At 42.2% G+C, this 16,730-nt stretch overlaps 1 protein-coding gene across 11 annotated transcripts in view; it reads right to left on the bottom strand.

The window, feature by feature from the left end:
* The window catches only part of chd9 (chromodomain helicase DNA binding protein 9), a 74,217-nt gene that overhangs the window by 4,733 nt on the left and 52,754 nt on the right, over positions 1-16,730 (bottom strand). For 7 of the 11 annotated variants that reach the window (XM_034581842.1, XM_034581839.1, XM_034581840.1 and 4 more), the window contains 19 exons: positions 15,994-16,249; positions 14,211-14,421; positions 13,098-13,293; positions 12,735-12,920; positions 11,637-11,822; positions 11,325-11,435; positions 10,978-11,177; positions 10,311-10,510; positions 10,015-10,174; positions 5,793-5,882; positions 4,990-5,093; positions 4,519-4,636; positions 4,320-4,377; positions 4,103-4,151; positions 3,682-3,940; positions 3,341-3,546; positions 1,690-2,559; positions 1,233-1,402; positions 495-725 (listed from right to left, as the gene is read on the bottom strand). In XM_034581842.1, the coding sequence (XP_034437733.1) occupies positions 495-725; positions 1,233-1,402; positions 1,690-2,559; positions 3,341-3,546; positions 3,682-3,940; positions 4,103-4,151; positions 4,320-4,377; positions 4,519-4,636; positions 4,990-5,093; positions 5,793-5,882; positions 10,015-10,174; positions 10,311-10,510; positions 10,978-11,177; positions 11,325-11,435; positions 11,637-11,822; positions 12,735-12,920; positions 13,098-13,293; positions 14,211-14,421; positions 15,994-16,249 (3,861 nt within the window). The remainder of the gene's footprint in view (positions 1-494; positions 726-1,232; positions 1,403-1,689; positions 2,560-3,340; positions 3,547-3,681; positions 3,941-4,102; positions 4,152-4,319; positions 4,378-4,518; positions 4,637-4,989; positions 5,094-5,792; positions 5,883-10,014; positions 10,175-10,310; positions 10,511-10,977; positions 11,178-11,324; positions 11,436-11,636; positions 11,823-12,734; positions 12,921-13,097; positions 13,294-14,210; positions 14,422-15,993; positions 16,250-16,730) is intronic. The other 4 variants (XM_034581845.1, XM_034581844.1, XM_034581848.1 and 1 more) reach the window with 2 other exon arrangements.

The following is a 16,730-nucleotide window of genomic DNA, read 5'->3' as shown; positions in this document are numbered from 1 at the left end:
TTGAGGATCTATGGTGGTAGAAAACATACAATTTAAGAAAATATCATTATCGAAAAAACAACATTTACGCGGAGGAATAAATTAAAGCGAGCATGCCGAGTTAATTGCCACGTTGCCGCATATTAGAAGACACCCACAGCCAAGGTCTATGTTTCAGTTACATCATAAGCAAGACTCCTTTAGTCTAGAGAGGCTTCAAACTGCACCTTATTATATTCTCACGATTGAGTGATTTGTCCTGATGTAATCATAGCCTCGGAGCCCAATTCATATTGAGTGTGTGGGAAAAGAGATGGAGGCTGCTATTAAATTAATCTCTCCTCCTGCCAGGCAGCCGAAACCACTAATCATACCCAAAGGAAAGACGGAAGAAGAGAACCAGAGCAACATGCTGAACGCGGCAGCTAACACCAGCCATGGCAGCAGAAGTGGTAGGGTCCTACGATTAGGGCGAAGCGGAGGGAGGAGGGAAGGAATGGGAGAAATCAACATACATCGTTGAGTTTTACTGAGAACTCCTTGTTTTCTGCAACATGCTTGGTCACCTTTGACCCCTGTGGCGAGGCAGAGGGGTCCTCGCACAGGCTGTTGGCATTGTCCAGCAGCTTGGTGGTGTAGAAGGAGGCCACAGCACCTCCAGGCTCATATACCCGGCGTGTTCCCGGCCACTTGCCCTTCAGCACTGCCTGGCAGATGCTGTCTAGGCGGTTGATAATCACACGATCCTAAAAAATTACAAATTAAATTAAATAAAAAAAAGTAATGACAGCACAGATGACCCACAAATTCAAACACTGATTTCCCCATTGCCCACATGCTATATTAATAATAATACTGATAATATAATATATATAGCAAGGTGCTTTACAAGGTAACATTTTAAAACTGAAGGCAAGATAAACAAGATAAAATAACACAATATAATTATTAAAAAAGACGGTAAGATCAGAACTAGGAGACAGCACACCGACAAAAATGTGTGAAAATATCCGATATGTACTTAGGTGCAAGTCAATATTCAGCTTATTTTCTTAATTTAAATCATGAAAACGAATCATCATAGACAACTACACGTTGTATTTGATGACCAGGTGAATAATGACTATGAATATCCACAGGTGCAGTGCTGTTGACCACACTGATTCTGTTCAGTAATGTTTAAAATGGTCTTTGAGTTTAGATTCTCTGCAAATCAGTCACTGTCTTTATATATCACATGTGCAGTTACTTACCTTTGGCCAGTAGGATGCAGCGAGCATGTATCCTCCTCCCTGGAAAGGATGCGAGGCGTTGTGGTTGATTCCATTCTCAGCCACATGAATGTCTTGTGTTTCATCCTGTGTTGTGCTCAGTGATGCCACGCTGTCCTCATCGAAGCCCTTTACACTTGTTGCGACAGGCACTGACAACGTGACGAGAGAGAGACAGACATTAATATCGAATACTGTATAATATTATATAATAATTCAATTTGAATAGTTACTGAATAATAATTACAAAATCCAATACAATTGAAGTATATGGTGACCACTTCTTCAAATTGTATTGGATTTGGCTGCAACACTGATCACCCCTGAAACTCCTTAAGTGTTTTGTGGACTCCTACACTTCACCCACCCCTCCATCGGCATAGTGGTGAGTAGATAATGAATTTTCATTTTTGGGTGAACTATCCCTTTGAGTACTCACCTTTCTTCTTTCCTTCCTCTCCTTCACTTTCGCTGTCATCAGAAGATGAGGAGGAGGAGGAGGACGACGACGAAGAGCCAGAGGAGCAAGATGAAGAAGAGGAGGAGCTGGACCCGGAATGTGACGAGGAAGAAGAGGAAGATGATGAAGAGGAGGAGCGGGATGAAGAGCTTGAAGAGGAGCCATCTGAGTTAGACTCTGAGCCACGCCTGGTCTCCCGACGGCCTCTCTTGCTGGCCTTCTTGGGTTTCCTCTCTGAGGAGTTGGGTGTGAGAGGTTTGGTTCGTGCTGCCACCATCTGCGTCTCATTGTCCCTCGTCTCTAGAACAGGCTTCTCTTCGAGACCTGTGGGAGTAGCTGGTGCTTGACGAGGGCTCCAGCTCTCGGCCGGTTTCTCCCTGCTCTCCTCCCCCTCTGAGGTGGGTTCCAATTTCGGCACAAGCCCACAGGACTCTGTGTCTCTCTGGGCCACCAGAGGCAGCGGAGAGCCTGTCAACACCGAGCTGGGGGCCTGGTGCTGAGTGTGGAGGAGTGGTGTGGATGTGTGTGATTGCTGCTGTGTAGTTTTAGTTTGGCTGTAGTTGCGTTGGGCAGCCATGAAGCTGAGCTCAGGGTCTCTCAGAATGTGGTAGTCTGTGCGACTCACGCCGTGCTTGGCCGCACCAATTAGCAGATCACGGTCATGGGTACCAGCTTCCCACCAGACGGGTAAGTCAGAGCTCATCTGGCACAGCGAGAGGCGCTCAAAGAGTAATGTATGTCGAAGGACTTGTTCCCTCACCTGGCGAAGCAGCTCTACTCTGTACAGGGTGCGAGACGCTCGCTCCTCTGTGATGGGCTGGATGGTGAGAGATGGGTCAACCGCAGAGTCTAAAACAAGGAGAGAGACGCAGCAGTCAGAGTCGGTGTGTGAGAAGAAGTGAAGACAGCTTTACAGGTACAACCCAGAGACCTGTTTATGACAGGAGTTTAAACATCACACTGTTTGTCTTTCCACTAATGATTAACCTTATCAACCCCTCTACCTCAGCACTGCTGAGCCAGCTTGTTTACCAGGGTGCTACTGACCTCTCTAAACTATCTACAACCAAGAGTACATATAGTACAAAACTTCCTGAAGCAATGTTAAAGACCACGTCTTGAGTAAAGTGTTTCATTGACTTCAGGCAACGCATAATACACAATGCTCTCACTATAAATACAGTAGGTATAGGAACAGAGACTTGCTATCAAACAAGCCCTTGGGCAAAATAATTAAGTTATCGGTTCTGTTATTGGTACTGGGGATTTTTGTGCTTATTATTGATAATTTATTACTACATTGAAGTTATCTTACAAATGAATGTGTCCTTTTCTTTAATTTCTTGATGTGATAAGAATATTGTTTAATGTTCCAGATGGATAAGCAGTATTGGTAAGAGTAGTAGTATTGTTAAAATCTTAATGATACCATCCCTAATTATAAATTGGCTAACATCAACATTTATTTGTTTGGGAAAAAAGGAGTTGGACAGGCATAATTTTTGTAATCATCAAAATGGCAAAAGTATAATGGTCTTCTGAGAGTCCAGATTATTAATTTGATGTATAGAAATAAAAACTGAGGGTTTCACTTAATGTCTCTGTGTATGTAAGCAAAAGCTCGACTGACCTCCCTCCTTGGGTGGCAGGCGGCACACCCGTCGGCACATGGCGGTGAAAGCACACAGGTATTTCTGCAGGCTCTCGTCAGTCTTCTTGTGCAGCCGAGCCATGGCCCTGAACTTGGTCCAGTCGAAGCAGCCGAGGGTTGGATCGAAAACAACACCGAAAGTGGAGACCACCCGGTAGAAGTCAGCTTCTTCTCGCCTGGTCCACCTGAAAAATAAGGAAAATTTACCTCGTAATAACATTTTACATAGAAAGTCAAACATACAACAACATTTTTGTTCAAAACGGCAAGAGTTAAATTTTATTGCTCAGCCAATTGTTGATCTGATCTGAAGGTGTTACCTTTGTTGGCGTTCAATCTTAGCAGCCATCTTGGGGTTGAGGGTGTCGTTGAGTGTGGGGGGCAGCGGGCAGAGCGGAGCAGACAGTATCATGGACGGCTGGGATTGAGACTGAGACTGGTGGATGTGGAGGATCTGCCGACTTTTGGTGTATCGCTGGGAGGCTGTGATCAGACGCCTCAGCCTGGCTGTCAACACCGAGGACGAGGGCCAGTAGGCGGTTTCACCTTCTCTCACTGGAACTGGAACTGGATCTGGATCTGGGTAATATACAATACACATTCGAATACAGATAAATTAACAGAATAGAGTATTGCCAGGTTTCAGTAAATTTATCATGTTGAATTTCTGCTGGTTAATCACCATTAAATTACACATACTTAAAGTTGTACAAAGATTTCTCTAGCGTGTCTAATACTCACCTCCAGGATTGTCAGTGACAACCAAGTCTCCAGGAGAAGAGGCGTCATCCTGCAAGAGAAGACAGTTCATTTTAGAGAAGGACAGTACCAGAACATCATATTTAAAGTATAAGAAATGTGATGGTTAATCACAAACTATCAGATATACAGGGAATAGCTTCCTCAACTCAATAGTTCTTTCTGGTTGAACATGCTCCTTCACTTCTTGTGGTCTTACCTCCATATCGTCCTTCAGTAGAGCAGGAGCAGGCTTGTATTCTGGATCATCCACATCCCTAAACAAGCACAGGTTTTTATCATTTCTGCAGCAGACAATCTTCACTGAAACAATTTAAATAATATATCTTTAAGCTAAACATATTAAAAAAAAAAAGAGCCATATAATGTTTTTGTGGGCCCTGGTGTTATGTACCCACCCATCCATGAAATCATTGCCTCTCTGTTCGGCAGCGATGGCCTTCTCATCCGGTCGCCCCACACGGTCTAGGAAGCACAGTGTAGGGTCTGCACGAATAGTGTTGTACTTCTCATAACCTGAGAGCACACAGGAGGAAAAGCAAACAGTGACATAAGAAATAGATAATATACGGAAACTCTTAGATAAAGATAGATAAACACCAGACAACACACAAAAGCTGGTTGATTTCCCACACAATCAATTGGTATCAATAGAAAACACTAAAACACAGTAGTAAGTTGCAACAATTTAAATAATTAGTCCTTAACCATAAATAATGTGACTGTCACACAGGCTTGTTAATGATTAGTGTCAAATACAGACCTTTCCATATCTGTAAAACACTTTGAAAGTAGAGTAGAAACAAGGTGAGTTGTATTCAAGTAAACAAATTGTATAAAACAAGTCAGCAGGAGCTGAAGTTTCTCACCATGCTTATATATACCCAGGAGTAGACACTTGTCGGAGATGGCATCCCACCACAGGGCTGGCAGCTCTGAATGGTCGGGCTCTGGCACCCAAATCTTTATCTCACTGAGGAGGAGAGTTGGACAGATATTATGTGGGATCATTTTTATTGATTTTATTCATTTACTGATATCCAACAACCTGACATAGTTCCTGTCTCTCTGCAATTGAACTGTGGATCACCCCCTATTTGGAGGATTTTTATTTTCATTGTGAAACAACAAAATGAGAACTGTAAAGCAATTTATAAAAACTGATCTAGATAGTGTTTTCCTCTTCATCAGTAGTTTTGACAAATCGACAGTGTTTTACCACAGAAGACAGAAAATAAATTCCATCTTCCACCAGCAGGTGGAGCCCTAGGACCTTCTTATTCATTTAGCTGCTCAGCTGTTTCTTCCTTCAACAGGTTGATACCATATGCTAATGGCCGCAATTTTAACTCCAGAAAAACATAGTTAGACAATTACTTCACCTCGATATGGAAACTCTACTCTTTGCGTTTATTAAATTATTAAAGCTGCTAAATCCATCTGACCTCCCTGACTTTTATGAGTCTGCTTTTCTTGTATCTGAGCTTCTCCATAACCGTACTTTGCAGTGTTAGGTATCGTGTACCATGCTCTGGTAATTCTGTTATATTTGTTCAATTAAATAATTAAGAAATTAAGAGTCTTGAGACTTGAAAGTTGTATAAAAGTATAAAAAGAGGATGCGCATGTAAAGTAAGTAAGTGAATGTGAATAAGGTCAAAGTTGAGCTCACCTGGAGTCCACGCCGTCCAGCACATTCTGGGCCTGGCTTCCTATCACCTCTTGTTTCAGGTAGTAGAGCATTCTGACCCTGAGCAGCACCCTGCACAGACAAAACCCAGCGGTCACAACAAAGCCAACAACAAACGCTGAGTGAGCAGAACCCACACTCACACAAAACACACACAGAGCTCACACACAACCTGTTGAACACAATCCAAATGAGTGAAATGTGGTACAATCCAGCTGCATTCCTAAAATCGTACTGTATAAATCTGTCATTTCACTCCTGTACACTACAGCAATGACACTCTTATGAATATATATATATATATATAGTACAGAGAATGATGTAGAGCAGAGAACAGCTATACATCATTAGTTGTGCAGCCCACAAAGCAGGACACACATCTAACTCGGGCTGATAGACAAGTATACAATCAATTAGCTTGGTGACTTATTGTATCGACATTATTGTATGGTGACGTCACAGTGAGTCACGAGCAGCTCCACAGCCAGGCTCTTAGGACGAACACACACACACTCACACACGCACGCGAGTCTCTCCCCACTCGTCATATGGCTGTGCTCTGGCAGTAGATGAAGGCTGGGAAGTCGAGGCTGACAAGGTAGAGGGAGGGTGACTCACCAGGGAGACATTAGCTCTGTGATGCATGATCACACATCCCAGCCAGTAGGTTTTGAGCACAGACGCAGCAAAGTGGTGGCAACCTCCGTGCGATGATGTTCCAGGCTATAACGTCTGACATGCCTCGAGATTTCGCTTAATGTAGAAAGCGTTCTGTGTAATCATTTTGTATGAACACAAAATGATTTTTAAATTCCATGGTGTAATGTCTGCCATTGGGAAAAAAAAAAACGTGGCGCAGAGCTTTAAGGATTTCTGGCATGCAAACAGTGGGTTTTCTGCGGAGTGTTCTTATTGCTATGGGGCTATTAATTGTCCTACAATTACAGTAGCCTTTGTAGAATGGCTGCATCTCAGAGGATGTGTGACATTGTCAGATGAGCAGGGGGATTAAGGAAAGATCCAGACAGGAACATAATAATAAAGCTCTCAGATTAAACATGACATTTTTTAACCAAATCAATGCAAATTAGACATAACAAATTATAATTTGTCAAGTACATTGTCATTCTTATTATTACTGATGTTTCTTTACTAAACCTGCCTGTTTGGAATGGACTGTTTACTTGTCCTGTGTTAAAGCTCCGGAACCACTCCAGAATTATTCCTATTCATTAGTGTGTCCTCCTCAAACAGTTCTACAATATACCATGACCCTTTTTTGCTTGTGTGCTGGACAGTCTATGGTGCAGAGTTAGAAAACTTTGTGTTCATCCTGCCTGTGCGGTTTGTGTACAAGTTTGATTGATTTACTGAGCTGGTGTTGTTTTTTCATACATTGCATGTTGGCTATTACAGAGCTCAAAATAAAAGCTCTGTAATTCAGCTCGATATAAAGAATTGCAGCAACAAAGTGAATGTCATGGTTTAACTTTGAAGACAAATGACAAACAGGAAGTGATTTTATGAATGTTGCTGCTATGAGGGAGATCAGCACCTGCAACGCCCATGAATATCTGGGTTAGTCCGATATGGCAAAATAAATTGTTCTAGCTGTGATTTTGACCCGCGGTTTGACCTAGTTGCCAACTGCTGCTGTAGTTTATCAGAGAATGTAGAAGAAGGCATGTTCAACTTGATCCACAGACTGAGGGCACGCTGCTCCGTCCCCACTGGCTGCAAGGCACTAGTCACCTGTTTATTCAGATTTTATTTATATTGAACGTATCCTGTGTCCAAATCACACTAAATTTGACACTGCTCTTCACTGGACTAATGACATTACACATGGTAAGTGCAAACCCGATAAGATGAACGGTTCGCGATGTATGCGTTCCACAGACAGACATTTGTGGAAAACATTTGTCCGTTACATGCTGCCTGACTACTGATGCCTGAAACTTTTATGTTACATTAATTACAATAAGAACCAGGAGGCTGAATAATCACCTCTCTCTGTAAACTCTGATACTTTGAACCTCTTTGTATTTGCTCTATTTTAAAAGAAATAATTTCTACGGCTACCATATTCATCCATCATTCCACGTGGACCTGTGGACTCTCCTGCCAAGGCTTCTCTACAATGCAGCTCCTCTTTGAAGAGCACTGAAAAAAACTACGTACTGCTACACTTAAATATAGAGAAGCAGGCGCCCCATCTTTCTTCTGCTATAACTCAGCTGAATATTGTTATAAATGAGCTCCACATCCTTCCCTGATTCACTGACAGGACCAGGAAAAAACACTGCAAGGCTCTGAGGTCTGTCTGTCTGTCGAAGTGATGGATGTCTGTGGTGACCAGTCTGGACTAGCAGCACTGGTAAATCAAAATCTCGAACTTCCTCCCTCTCCCTCACCCCTTCATCCTCCTGTGGGCCCGGACCCGCCCAGGAGCAGCTGCCGCTTCCTCCCGCCTGTCAGCACGGCACTTCATCATCACTCTCTCCGTGCCTTTTGTTTGTCAGTGTCTGTGGGAGTGTGATGTGGTTCACTTAAAGAGAGAGAGAGCCTGTGGAGGATCCCAGCACAGTCACACGCCGTCTTTTGGCTGCAAACACGGCAAGTATGCATGACATGAGCGGCATGCAGAAAATCCATCGTGGCCTGTTCACAGAAGACAACCAATGAAGCAGGGAGATACTGAGCCAAATACCTAATTCTGATTTAGAATGCATAAACAATTTGATGTGCTTTCTCAAAGCTGTATCTTGTCTGATAAAATCGTCAGTCTTATATCTTTGTAGTGTACTAGATGCTGATATTTTTATATAAAAAGCACAGGCAAAGTGCTTGTAAACTATGATGACTCATGAAAATCAGAGTTTTCAACCTTTTGCTTTTTTCTTTCACACATCTGGACACTATCAGGATATTTCCGCAATACTTCCTATAGTTTCCACTCCTGTGTGAGACCCTCATTCCTGCATTGATAGCACGATAAGGAAGATAGTGAACGCCCCATCGCACAACGCCCACCCAACCAGTCACATTCCAGGTCCTCGAAGTGAAAACGCAGAGGTCAGCAAACAGCACTGACTGCGTGTCCCTGTCTGCCCAGCTTGTCACATATTGGACAATCCCTGGATTCAGCACTACTGCACCAGAACACAATGGGGAACTTTCTATGGAAGCTGCAGCACTCTGTGTCCAAAAGCCTTATGGACACAACCCCCACCCTTAAAAAAAAAAAAAAAGAAGCCATCTATTTTGCTGTATTTCTCAGCAGCCCATGTTTTGATAGCAGTTATCTTTTTTCTCCTCTGTCTGTAAATAAGAGAGATCTATGATGGCCATTAGCCGGGCTGAAGTCTCATTAAGATTTGTATCAGTCAGCTGGTCAAGATGTGATGCACGTCCGGTAATGAATCAGTAAACTGTCGCCTCCAATAGACGCTTTAGTGCCTCCTAATTACTGTGGCTTGGAGGTGCCGCAGTTTTAAATTTGAGCCATGTGCAAATTGTATTTTCATACACTTAGGCTTCATTCTATTAAAAACAAACAGATACAATATGTGCCATGAGAGAATAATGACCACCTGCCCATCGCTATAACAGCCTGAATGTTCAAACACAGGCGCAAGAACACACACGGCCTCAACCGCAAGAGATACACCAACCCAACAGCAGACCACCATGTGAACTGTAAGCAAGTTAAAGAATAAAAAAACAACTGCCACTTTAATCTGATAACACTACTGATGACACTACTTTGGATGGTCCAGAGTTGTATAAAGAGTTGTTACTTATAATTCGGTGGTGTAGAAATGTCTATAAAAAGTGCTACACATGGTGTGAATGATGAAATGTGTCACATTGCGTGTGCAGCATGATCTAGAATAGCACTCAGTAGAGCACATACCTCCGCAATGGCCCAACAGTCCCTTTAAATTCAATCAAGCTGCACCAAATTTCACGTACTAAAGAGAAAACACTGAAGATGTTGGAAGACACCCTATATCATCATGTAAAAGAAAGTGAGAAGAAAATCACACCCCGAATCGGATCCTCACCAACATTTTATGGGTTCTTTCCTGACCCATACCACATCCATCCACCACTTTTGTGGTGGTCTTTTCAGTTGTTGGGAACAGTGCTGAAAACATAACCCCTTAGCGGAGGTAACAAAGAGGCATCACGAAACACCTACTTGTTGCAGTGGTGTTTGAGGTGTTTCTTGTAGCCATCGTCCTGCAGCATGTGCTCCGGGTTGTGTTTCCTGAGCCACTCCGCTTTGTGGATGTCAAAAGCGCTCGACTGTGTCTTCATCTTCTTACCCTTTCTGCCCCGGGGGACTGGGGCAGATAAACCTAGTGGAAGAAGAAGAGGTAGAAAGTCAAAGGTGCACTATAGAAAATGTGGTAAAATCCTAAACCCTATTTGGTTCAGTCTACCCATGAGTAACTATAAAGACAGTTAACTGACGGTTTAAGTCCCAAGACTCACCGAGGTGATTCTGCAGCTCCTTGGTGTGTCCATCCTCAGTCGGAGCAATCAGGTCCCACATGAAGCTTTTGATTTTGTCATCTCCACGGTAATGGACCAGGCAGTATGCCAGTAGAGCCCTGCAGATCGACTCTACATCCCGGTCTGTTAACTGCTTCTTAAAACGCCCATGGTTGAGAATGTCCTTCCATCGACCCCATCTTGAAAATAAATGCAAAATTTAGACGAAGTAACACTTCTTTGGGTACACAAGGAACTTTCATTCTGAAATTCTATTCAATTCCATGCTCCATCTAGAGCTTGGCACATGAATTAAAGAAAAATAAAAATAAAAAGACTTAAAACTTAAAGGTCACTGCGATGTGAACTATTTCATTGTTTTCTTTATTTATTATTACTTTTAATATTTTTTTCCCTTTTAGCTGAGCGCAAATGAACAGCTCTTTTATGGTGTTTTATAGTGTTAGTTAATTGTTATTGTTTTATTGGATGTTTGTCAGTGCAGTGTCTATATCTTGTTTTCTGGTATTCTTTTACTTGCACGAAACCATATTGCCTTGGTTAAATTGGATTTTAGGGACATATAAAGTGGAATATTTCTTTCCTGTATTATTTAACATCCACTTAACTTTGTGATCATCACCACAACTTTTTTAAATCTTCTTACCCGTATACAAGCAGGTTCTTCTCTACTCTGAAACACTCTGTGCGCCCGTAGCTGTTGAGTCGGTCATGGTTTCGCCGGAGCTTCGGTTTGGTTTCGTCACTGTCGCTGTCGCCCTCTGAAAGCTCCGCCAGCTCATCCTTGGTGGCGCTGAATGGCCTCGTCTGTTTTCTGACCCGAGGAGTATCGATCACCAAACTATTCTGTAGAAAGGGAAATGGGAGGGTAAACAGGATTTCAGCAAAGATGATTTGGATGAGGTATTTCTTTGCAAGATGCAACATCTTTTTGTGCAGCATCCTAATTATCCTTATTCTGTAGACTGTATCATTTGTGTTGATGGTCCTTACTCTGCCATTGACCATATCCATATCGATGTCGGCCTTTTTGGCCCACTTGTCCCAGAAGTTGGGGTCATCCAGAGAAATGTCTGTGCGGTTTCCAGATGCCACAAAACTGGCCTGAAAGCAAACATCATAATCAGATCAAAACATCATCAGATTTTCAGATTCTCGTATATTTATTTAATGTCTAAAATATTAAACAGATTGAGATTTGTAAATTGATAAATGGTATATAAAGTTGTCCGAAATTACACATCAAATTAAGCTCCAATTTACAGCCCTTGTGTTAGCGTAGTATTATTTAACCATTTCATTCACCTTAGCAAAGGTGGAGCCTCGTCCTTCAGACTCTATGGTGATGGTCTTTGTCCTGCGTTGGAGGATCTGGTCGATGTCCTCCTCACAGAATTTGGCCCCTTCATCCTCGTCATCCATGATGGCCCCGTAAGCACCACGTCGCAAGAGATCCTCGATCTCCTTCTTAGACAGCTGCTGCTGCACCGCCTGGGAAACAAAGGAGCGAGGACGAACAGTTAGGATCAAGAAACGATATCCAATAAATAAAAATAAACGATACTGGAGAAAAATATTGATAGAAATAGAAAAGCGTGGATCATAATACTACACACTCCTGTGAGACAAAGCCTGTTTAATGTACACACACACACACACTGGATTATTAAAATTATATCAGCAGCCACGTATCAAAACTAAGCAGCTGTTTAGTATGCATGATGTTCAGTCAGACCAGATGTGGAAACCTGCTAATAGCTCAACCTCCATATAGTTCAGATAATTCTCAGAAGGGATCAAACGCAGCTAAGTATCCCCCTACACACTTTACACACTGTTGACACACACTCAAAAAAAGAGATGAGACTAATAGAATTGGGTGCATTTCAAGTCAAAATTTTAAAAATTGAGCTCCAAGTTTTTGGGGGTTTTATCAGCTCTGTGTCTTTGCTTGGCGTCCTGTTTTTATCTGCCATCTGTTACAGTGTCGCTCTGATGTCATCAAGAGAAACAGGCGACTTTTATTTAGTTGAAAAGACAATTGGACGAAACAAAACCTCAATGTTTTGTCCATAAATTTCACAAATTTAATTAAATTCAAATTCATTGAATTTTAGTGTAAAAGATTTACTTCTTTGATTTTACTAGTAACTGTGTGATGACTGTTAAATCCAATCCAGGAGTCCAGGTACACCAAGTGAAAAACATGGATAATAAAATGTGTTACGTTTTGTCTCAATAAAAAAATGTGTAAATGATTATCCCAGTGCGGCACCAGTTCGTGGAATAATTTGATAACGAAATATTTCAGTACATGAACACTTTTGCTAATAACCAAATTAGATGAGCTTAATTGAAATGCTCTGTTCTAAATCATTTGTGGAATCCTCAAAAATAACTTACCCCTCCCCCAGCAGCTCCTCCTCCCAGGCTGTTATCTCGACCACTCATGCTCTGCAGCACTGCTTTGTCCAGGCCAAGTTTGAGACTGGCACGATCGAACATTTCCCGCTCGTACGAGTTCCTGGTGATCAGGCGATACACCTTCACCGCCTTGTTCTGACCAATCCGGTGGCAGCGAGCCTGGGCCTGTGGTGGATTGAAAGTTAAATGTACATGCTCTTGAATGAGTAGTATGTCAGACACAGTATCTTTCAATTTCTGTAGTGTCAAGTCTTGCTGCCAGGTAATAAAATAACTATATTTGTACATCAAAAGTTCAAATTGCTTCTACTGTTAAATGAGTGTCATGTGTCTCTCTCGTACCTGCAGGTCGTTCTGTGGGTTCCAGTCAGAGTCAAAAATGATACAGGTGTCTGCTGCTGTGAGGTTGATTCCCAGGCCACCAGCCCGTGTACACAGTAAGAAAACGAAGCGGTCCGATTCGGGCTTACTGAAGCGGTCGATGGCAGCCTGCCGCAGATTCCCACGCACACGTCCATCTATCCGCTCATATAGGTACCTACAAGACAGACATGACCCATGATCCCACCATTACAGCCATGGCACTTATGGACTCCCATCAACACCTGGGAAACGAAATCCTGAAGGATAAACCTGTTCCTATAAGGAGCGGTTATGCCTTTTTATCGTTGTGTCCACTTTCACCCCCTCCCACAATGTGACCCTTCCTGCCCTCCCCAGGGTATTCCACTTCAACTCAGGAGGAACCTTACAGAAACACTCTCCTGTCTACTGCGGTGAAGCCCTGAGGGCTTCTGAAACCTGCTGCTGAACCCTGACTGAGGTCTGCGCTGTGCAGCATCTCACATGTTTACAATAGTTTACGGTTTGCTCCTGATGCTGGTGGGAAGCCAGGAGAGAGAGGGAGAGAGTGAGAGAGAGTGAGAGTGAGAGTGAGAGAGAGAGAGAGAGAAACAGAGGCATGAGAGCAACAAAAGGACCTTCATAGACAAAGATCCAAAAAAAAGAACTCAGGAGACTTGAGACTAAAAATAAAGACAAAGATGATAACCAAAAACCAACACTCGTAGTATTAACAATTCAAAATCATCTGATCAGATTCTAAACCTTGATTTTAGTTATAAAACCTTCTCCGTGAATGTCTGAATGTTCCTGATCACTCCCATTGAAGTTTCTATTGGGTGTTTTATCCAAGATGCTGCTGACACTGTGTGACTTGCAAAGCAAGACACAGACTGAAGCAGGGTGAGAGCTCATAACTTGATTCTCAAGGCTCAGAGCTAGCGATCGCACACAGAAGCTTTATGGCCATTACGTGACCCAAATCACTTTCCATCTGAGAGCACAGAAGCAGTTTATAAGGATATCACCTGCTTCTGTGCTCTCATATTTCCAGATCTGTGCTGTAATTCTTAAGATTGGTCAGCAAATAACAAATTCTTCATCATCTGTTACCTTCTCTGAATGAGGTAGTCTTCCAAGATGTCCAGGCAGCGCACCATCTGGGAGAAAATGAGCACCTTGTGCCCTCCTGCCTTCATCTTTGGCAGCAGTTTGTCAATGAGGACCAGCTTCCCGGCAGACTGCACCATGGCCTGCAGGTGAAAGTCGATGGCAGTGGGGCTGTAAACTTCCCTGAAATCCTCCATGATCTTCTCTTCTGCCCCTGACAAAACAAACACGGATACACAGGGAATAATGTGTTTTAATGCTTCTTGAGTTTTTCTTCACAAGAACAAGATTTTATTTCATTTGCCTTCATTTTAATTCATGATGATCAGAGCTTTACAGTTGTACTCAAGCAGCAAAAATTCACTGTGCAGGTGCACAAAAAAGAACCAAGACAAATGATTATCCTGTCTCTGAGGATACATCAACACAAATGTAGTAGTAATAGTTTTAAAATGCATCACTTTTACTTCATTTACACTTGGCGTCTGCACTACTTTGGAGTTATTGAGGCATGTTTTAGTTTGAAAACTGAGGTTTTGTTTTCATCTGGACGGACAGAAACAGATACTTTTGGAGACAATGATGCAGAGGACTATGTTCACTTCCTGATCGAGTCTATCAATTGTGACAACCTGGATTTCTCTGCAGGATTTCGCAGCAGGTTCCACTTCAGGTTCAACTCAATAAATACCCCATTTTCCTTCCTTTCCCTTGTTTTGAAAAAGTGTGATTTAAAGGGATAGTTCACCCAGAACTGAAAAGTTCCTAAAGTGGCTAAGCTAGCGGACGTTAGCATTTCCAACGGTCCCTGAATGCACCTGGTCAGAAGATATCAGCATACGTGTACACTATAAACATGGTGTAAATGACGCCGTTTCGAGTCGAATATGAATGTCGGGGCTTCCGGACACTTGGATGAAACCACAGGAGCAGTATGGAGGTATGTTATGGTTTTTCTGTTTTATTACATCTGAAGATAGGTCACTAAATCAGCTACAAAAAAAGAAATATAAATCCGAAAGTAAACAACATATCCTTCAATGATTAATCAAGCTCCCATAACATGACCCTTTTCCTAGAAATAAAAAAAACGAAGCCTCGACTACCAACGGCGAACGCATCAAGGATGACGAACTAGTGTTGCAAACACTTACTGTCAGTTACAGTTCCACCTTTTTCCCAGACAAAGAAAGTTAATCCCTGCTCCTACTGCTGCTCCTTTTATGTGACTAAGCAACCAACTGCAGAGTAGACAATCTACTTTCTGTTTACACAGGAACACACTATTGCAATGTACATTCATGTTGATGTAATACGTGTTTTGAAGTGTGTTATTCGGTACGGAGATTATTTATGAATAAAACGCTCATCTGGACACAGTTTACTTTAAATTTCCCTTTTATAACACTGTTTCAAAGTGTTAGTGAGGATGTAGCCGGAGTTTTAACTTCATAGATGTGTGTGTAACATATATAGTTTGGCATATAATTCCCCTGTCAAAAGCAAACCTGCGTTTGGTTCTGGTGACACTGCTGTTTAATTAAAAGGGGAACAAAATATCTAAGAATGTTATCAGTATGCCAAGTCTGTTGTAACAATCTCTTGAGGTATCAAATTATAGTGTGCACCTGATTCTGATAAACTGAGCCCACATCACCTCAACAAGACTAAACAGGAAACTGGGTAAATTGCAGACTTTCTGCTGTCTACCCAGATGACAACTATACATTTCAGCTATATTTAACTACATGAACCTGTATTTAACCTTTAAAAGGTACCATCATACCTTTGATGAGGTAGGGGTGGTTGCAGCACTTTCTCAGCTCCATCATAGTGTTGACCAGATTGGGCACGTTTGACTGGCCAGCGCCTTTAGCCAGGAAAGAGAAGTTTTTCTCCAGGATGGCGCGGTAGTATTTCTTCTGAATATTGGTGAGCTCAACCTCGATGATGGTTTCCTCTTTCGGAGCCAACTTCTTCTCCACATCCTCCTTCAACCGCCGCAGCATCATGGGCTTCAGGATTCCCTGAAGCTTCTGCACCTGTGGACGAGGAAGAGGAGGAGAAATACAGTCATGACTCTGAGTAAATGCTGTTGGAAACACTGCACAGCGGTGGAGTTACACATGTTGCGCTCTGACTGAAACTAAAACAGCAGTCTTATAGGTGTCATTACATGTTTTTTTATTTCTATCCCCAAGTGGAGAATAATTTATTGTATTCATTGACAGTATTCACTTAATTTTCCTTTGCATTTCCAGTCCAATTCTGGCAGACCCTATAGACATCCCTTGTTTAGTAGGTTTAAGCTTTTTCCATCAGTCCTCAGATTCACTTCACCTATATGCAGGACAAGACATTACAGAAATTAATTATTTAATAAATTATTTATTTTGATTTTATTTTATTGAGACCCTGAAGTTCTTTGTATTTTCATGTTTTTCTACGTCTTATATATTGTAGTTGTCCATCTCTTAAGTTGAGATAGAGGTCTGTGTGGATACTGCTGTCTGTATTGCAAAT

Source organism: Hippoglossus hippoglossus, chromosome 3 (assembly GCF_009819705.1).
Source record: "Hippoglossus hippoglossus isolate fHipHip1 chromosome 3, fHipHip1.pri, whole genome shotgun sequence".
Taxonomy (NCBI): domain Eukaryota; kingdom Metazoa; phylum Chordata; class Actinopteri; order Pleuronectiformes; family Pleuronectidae; genus Hippoglossus; species Hippoglossus hippoglossus.
This window is presented reverse-complemented; position numbering and strand designations above follow the sequence as displayed.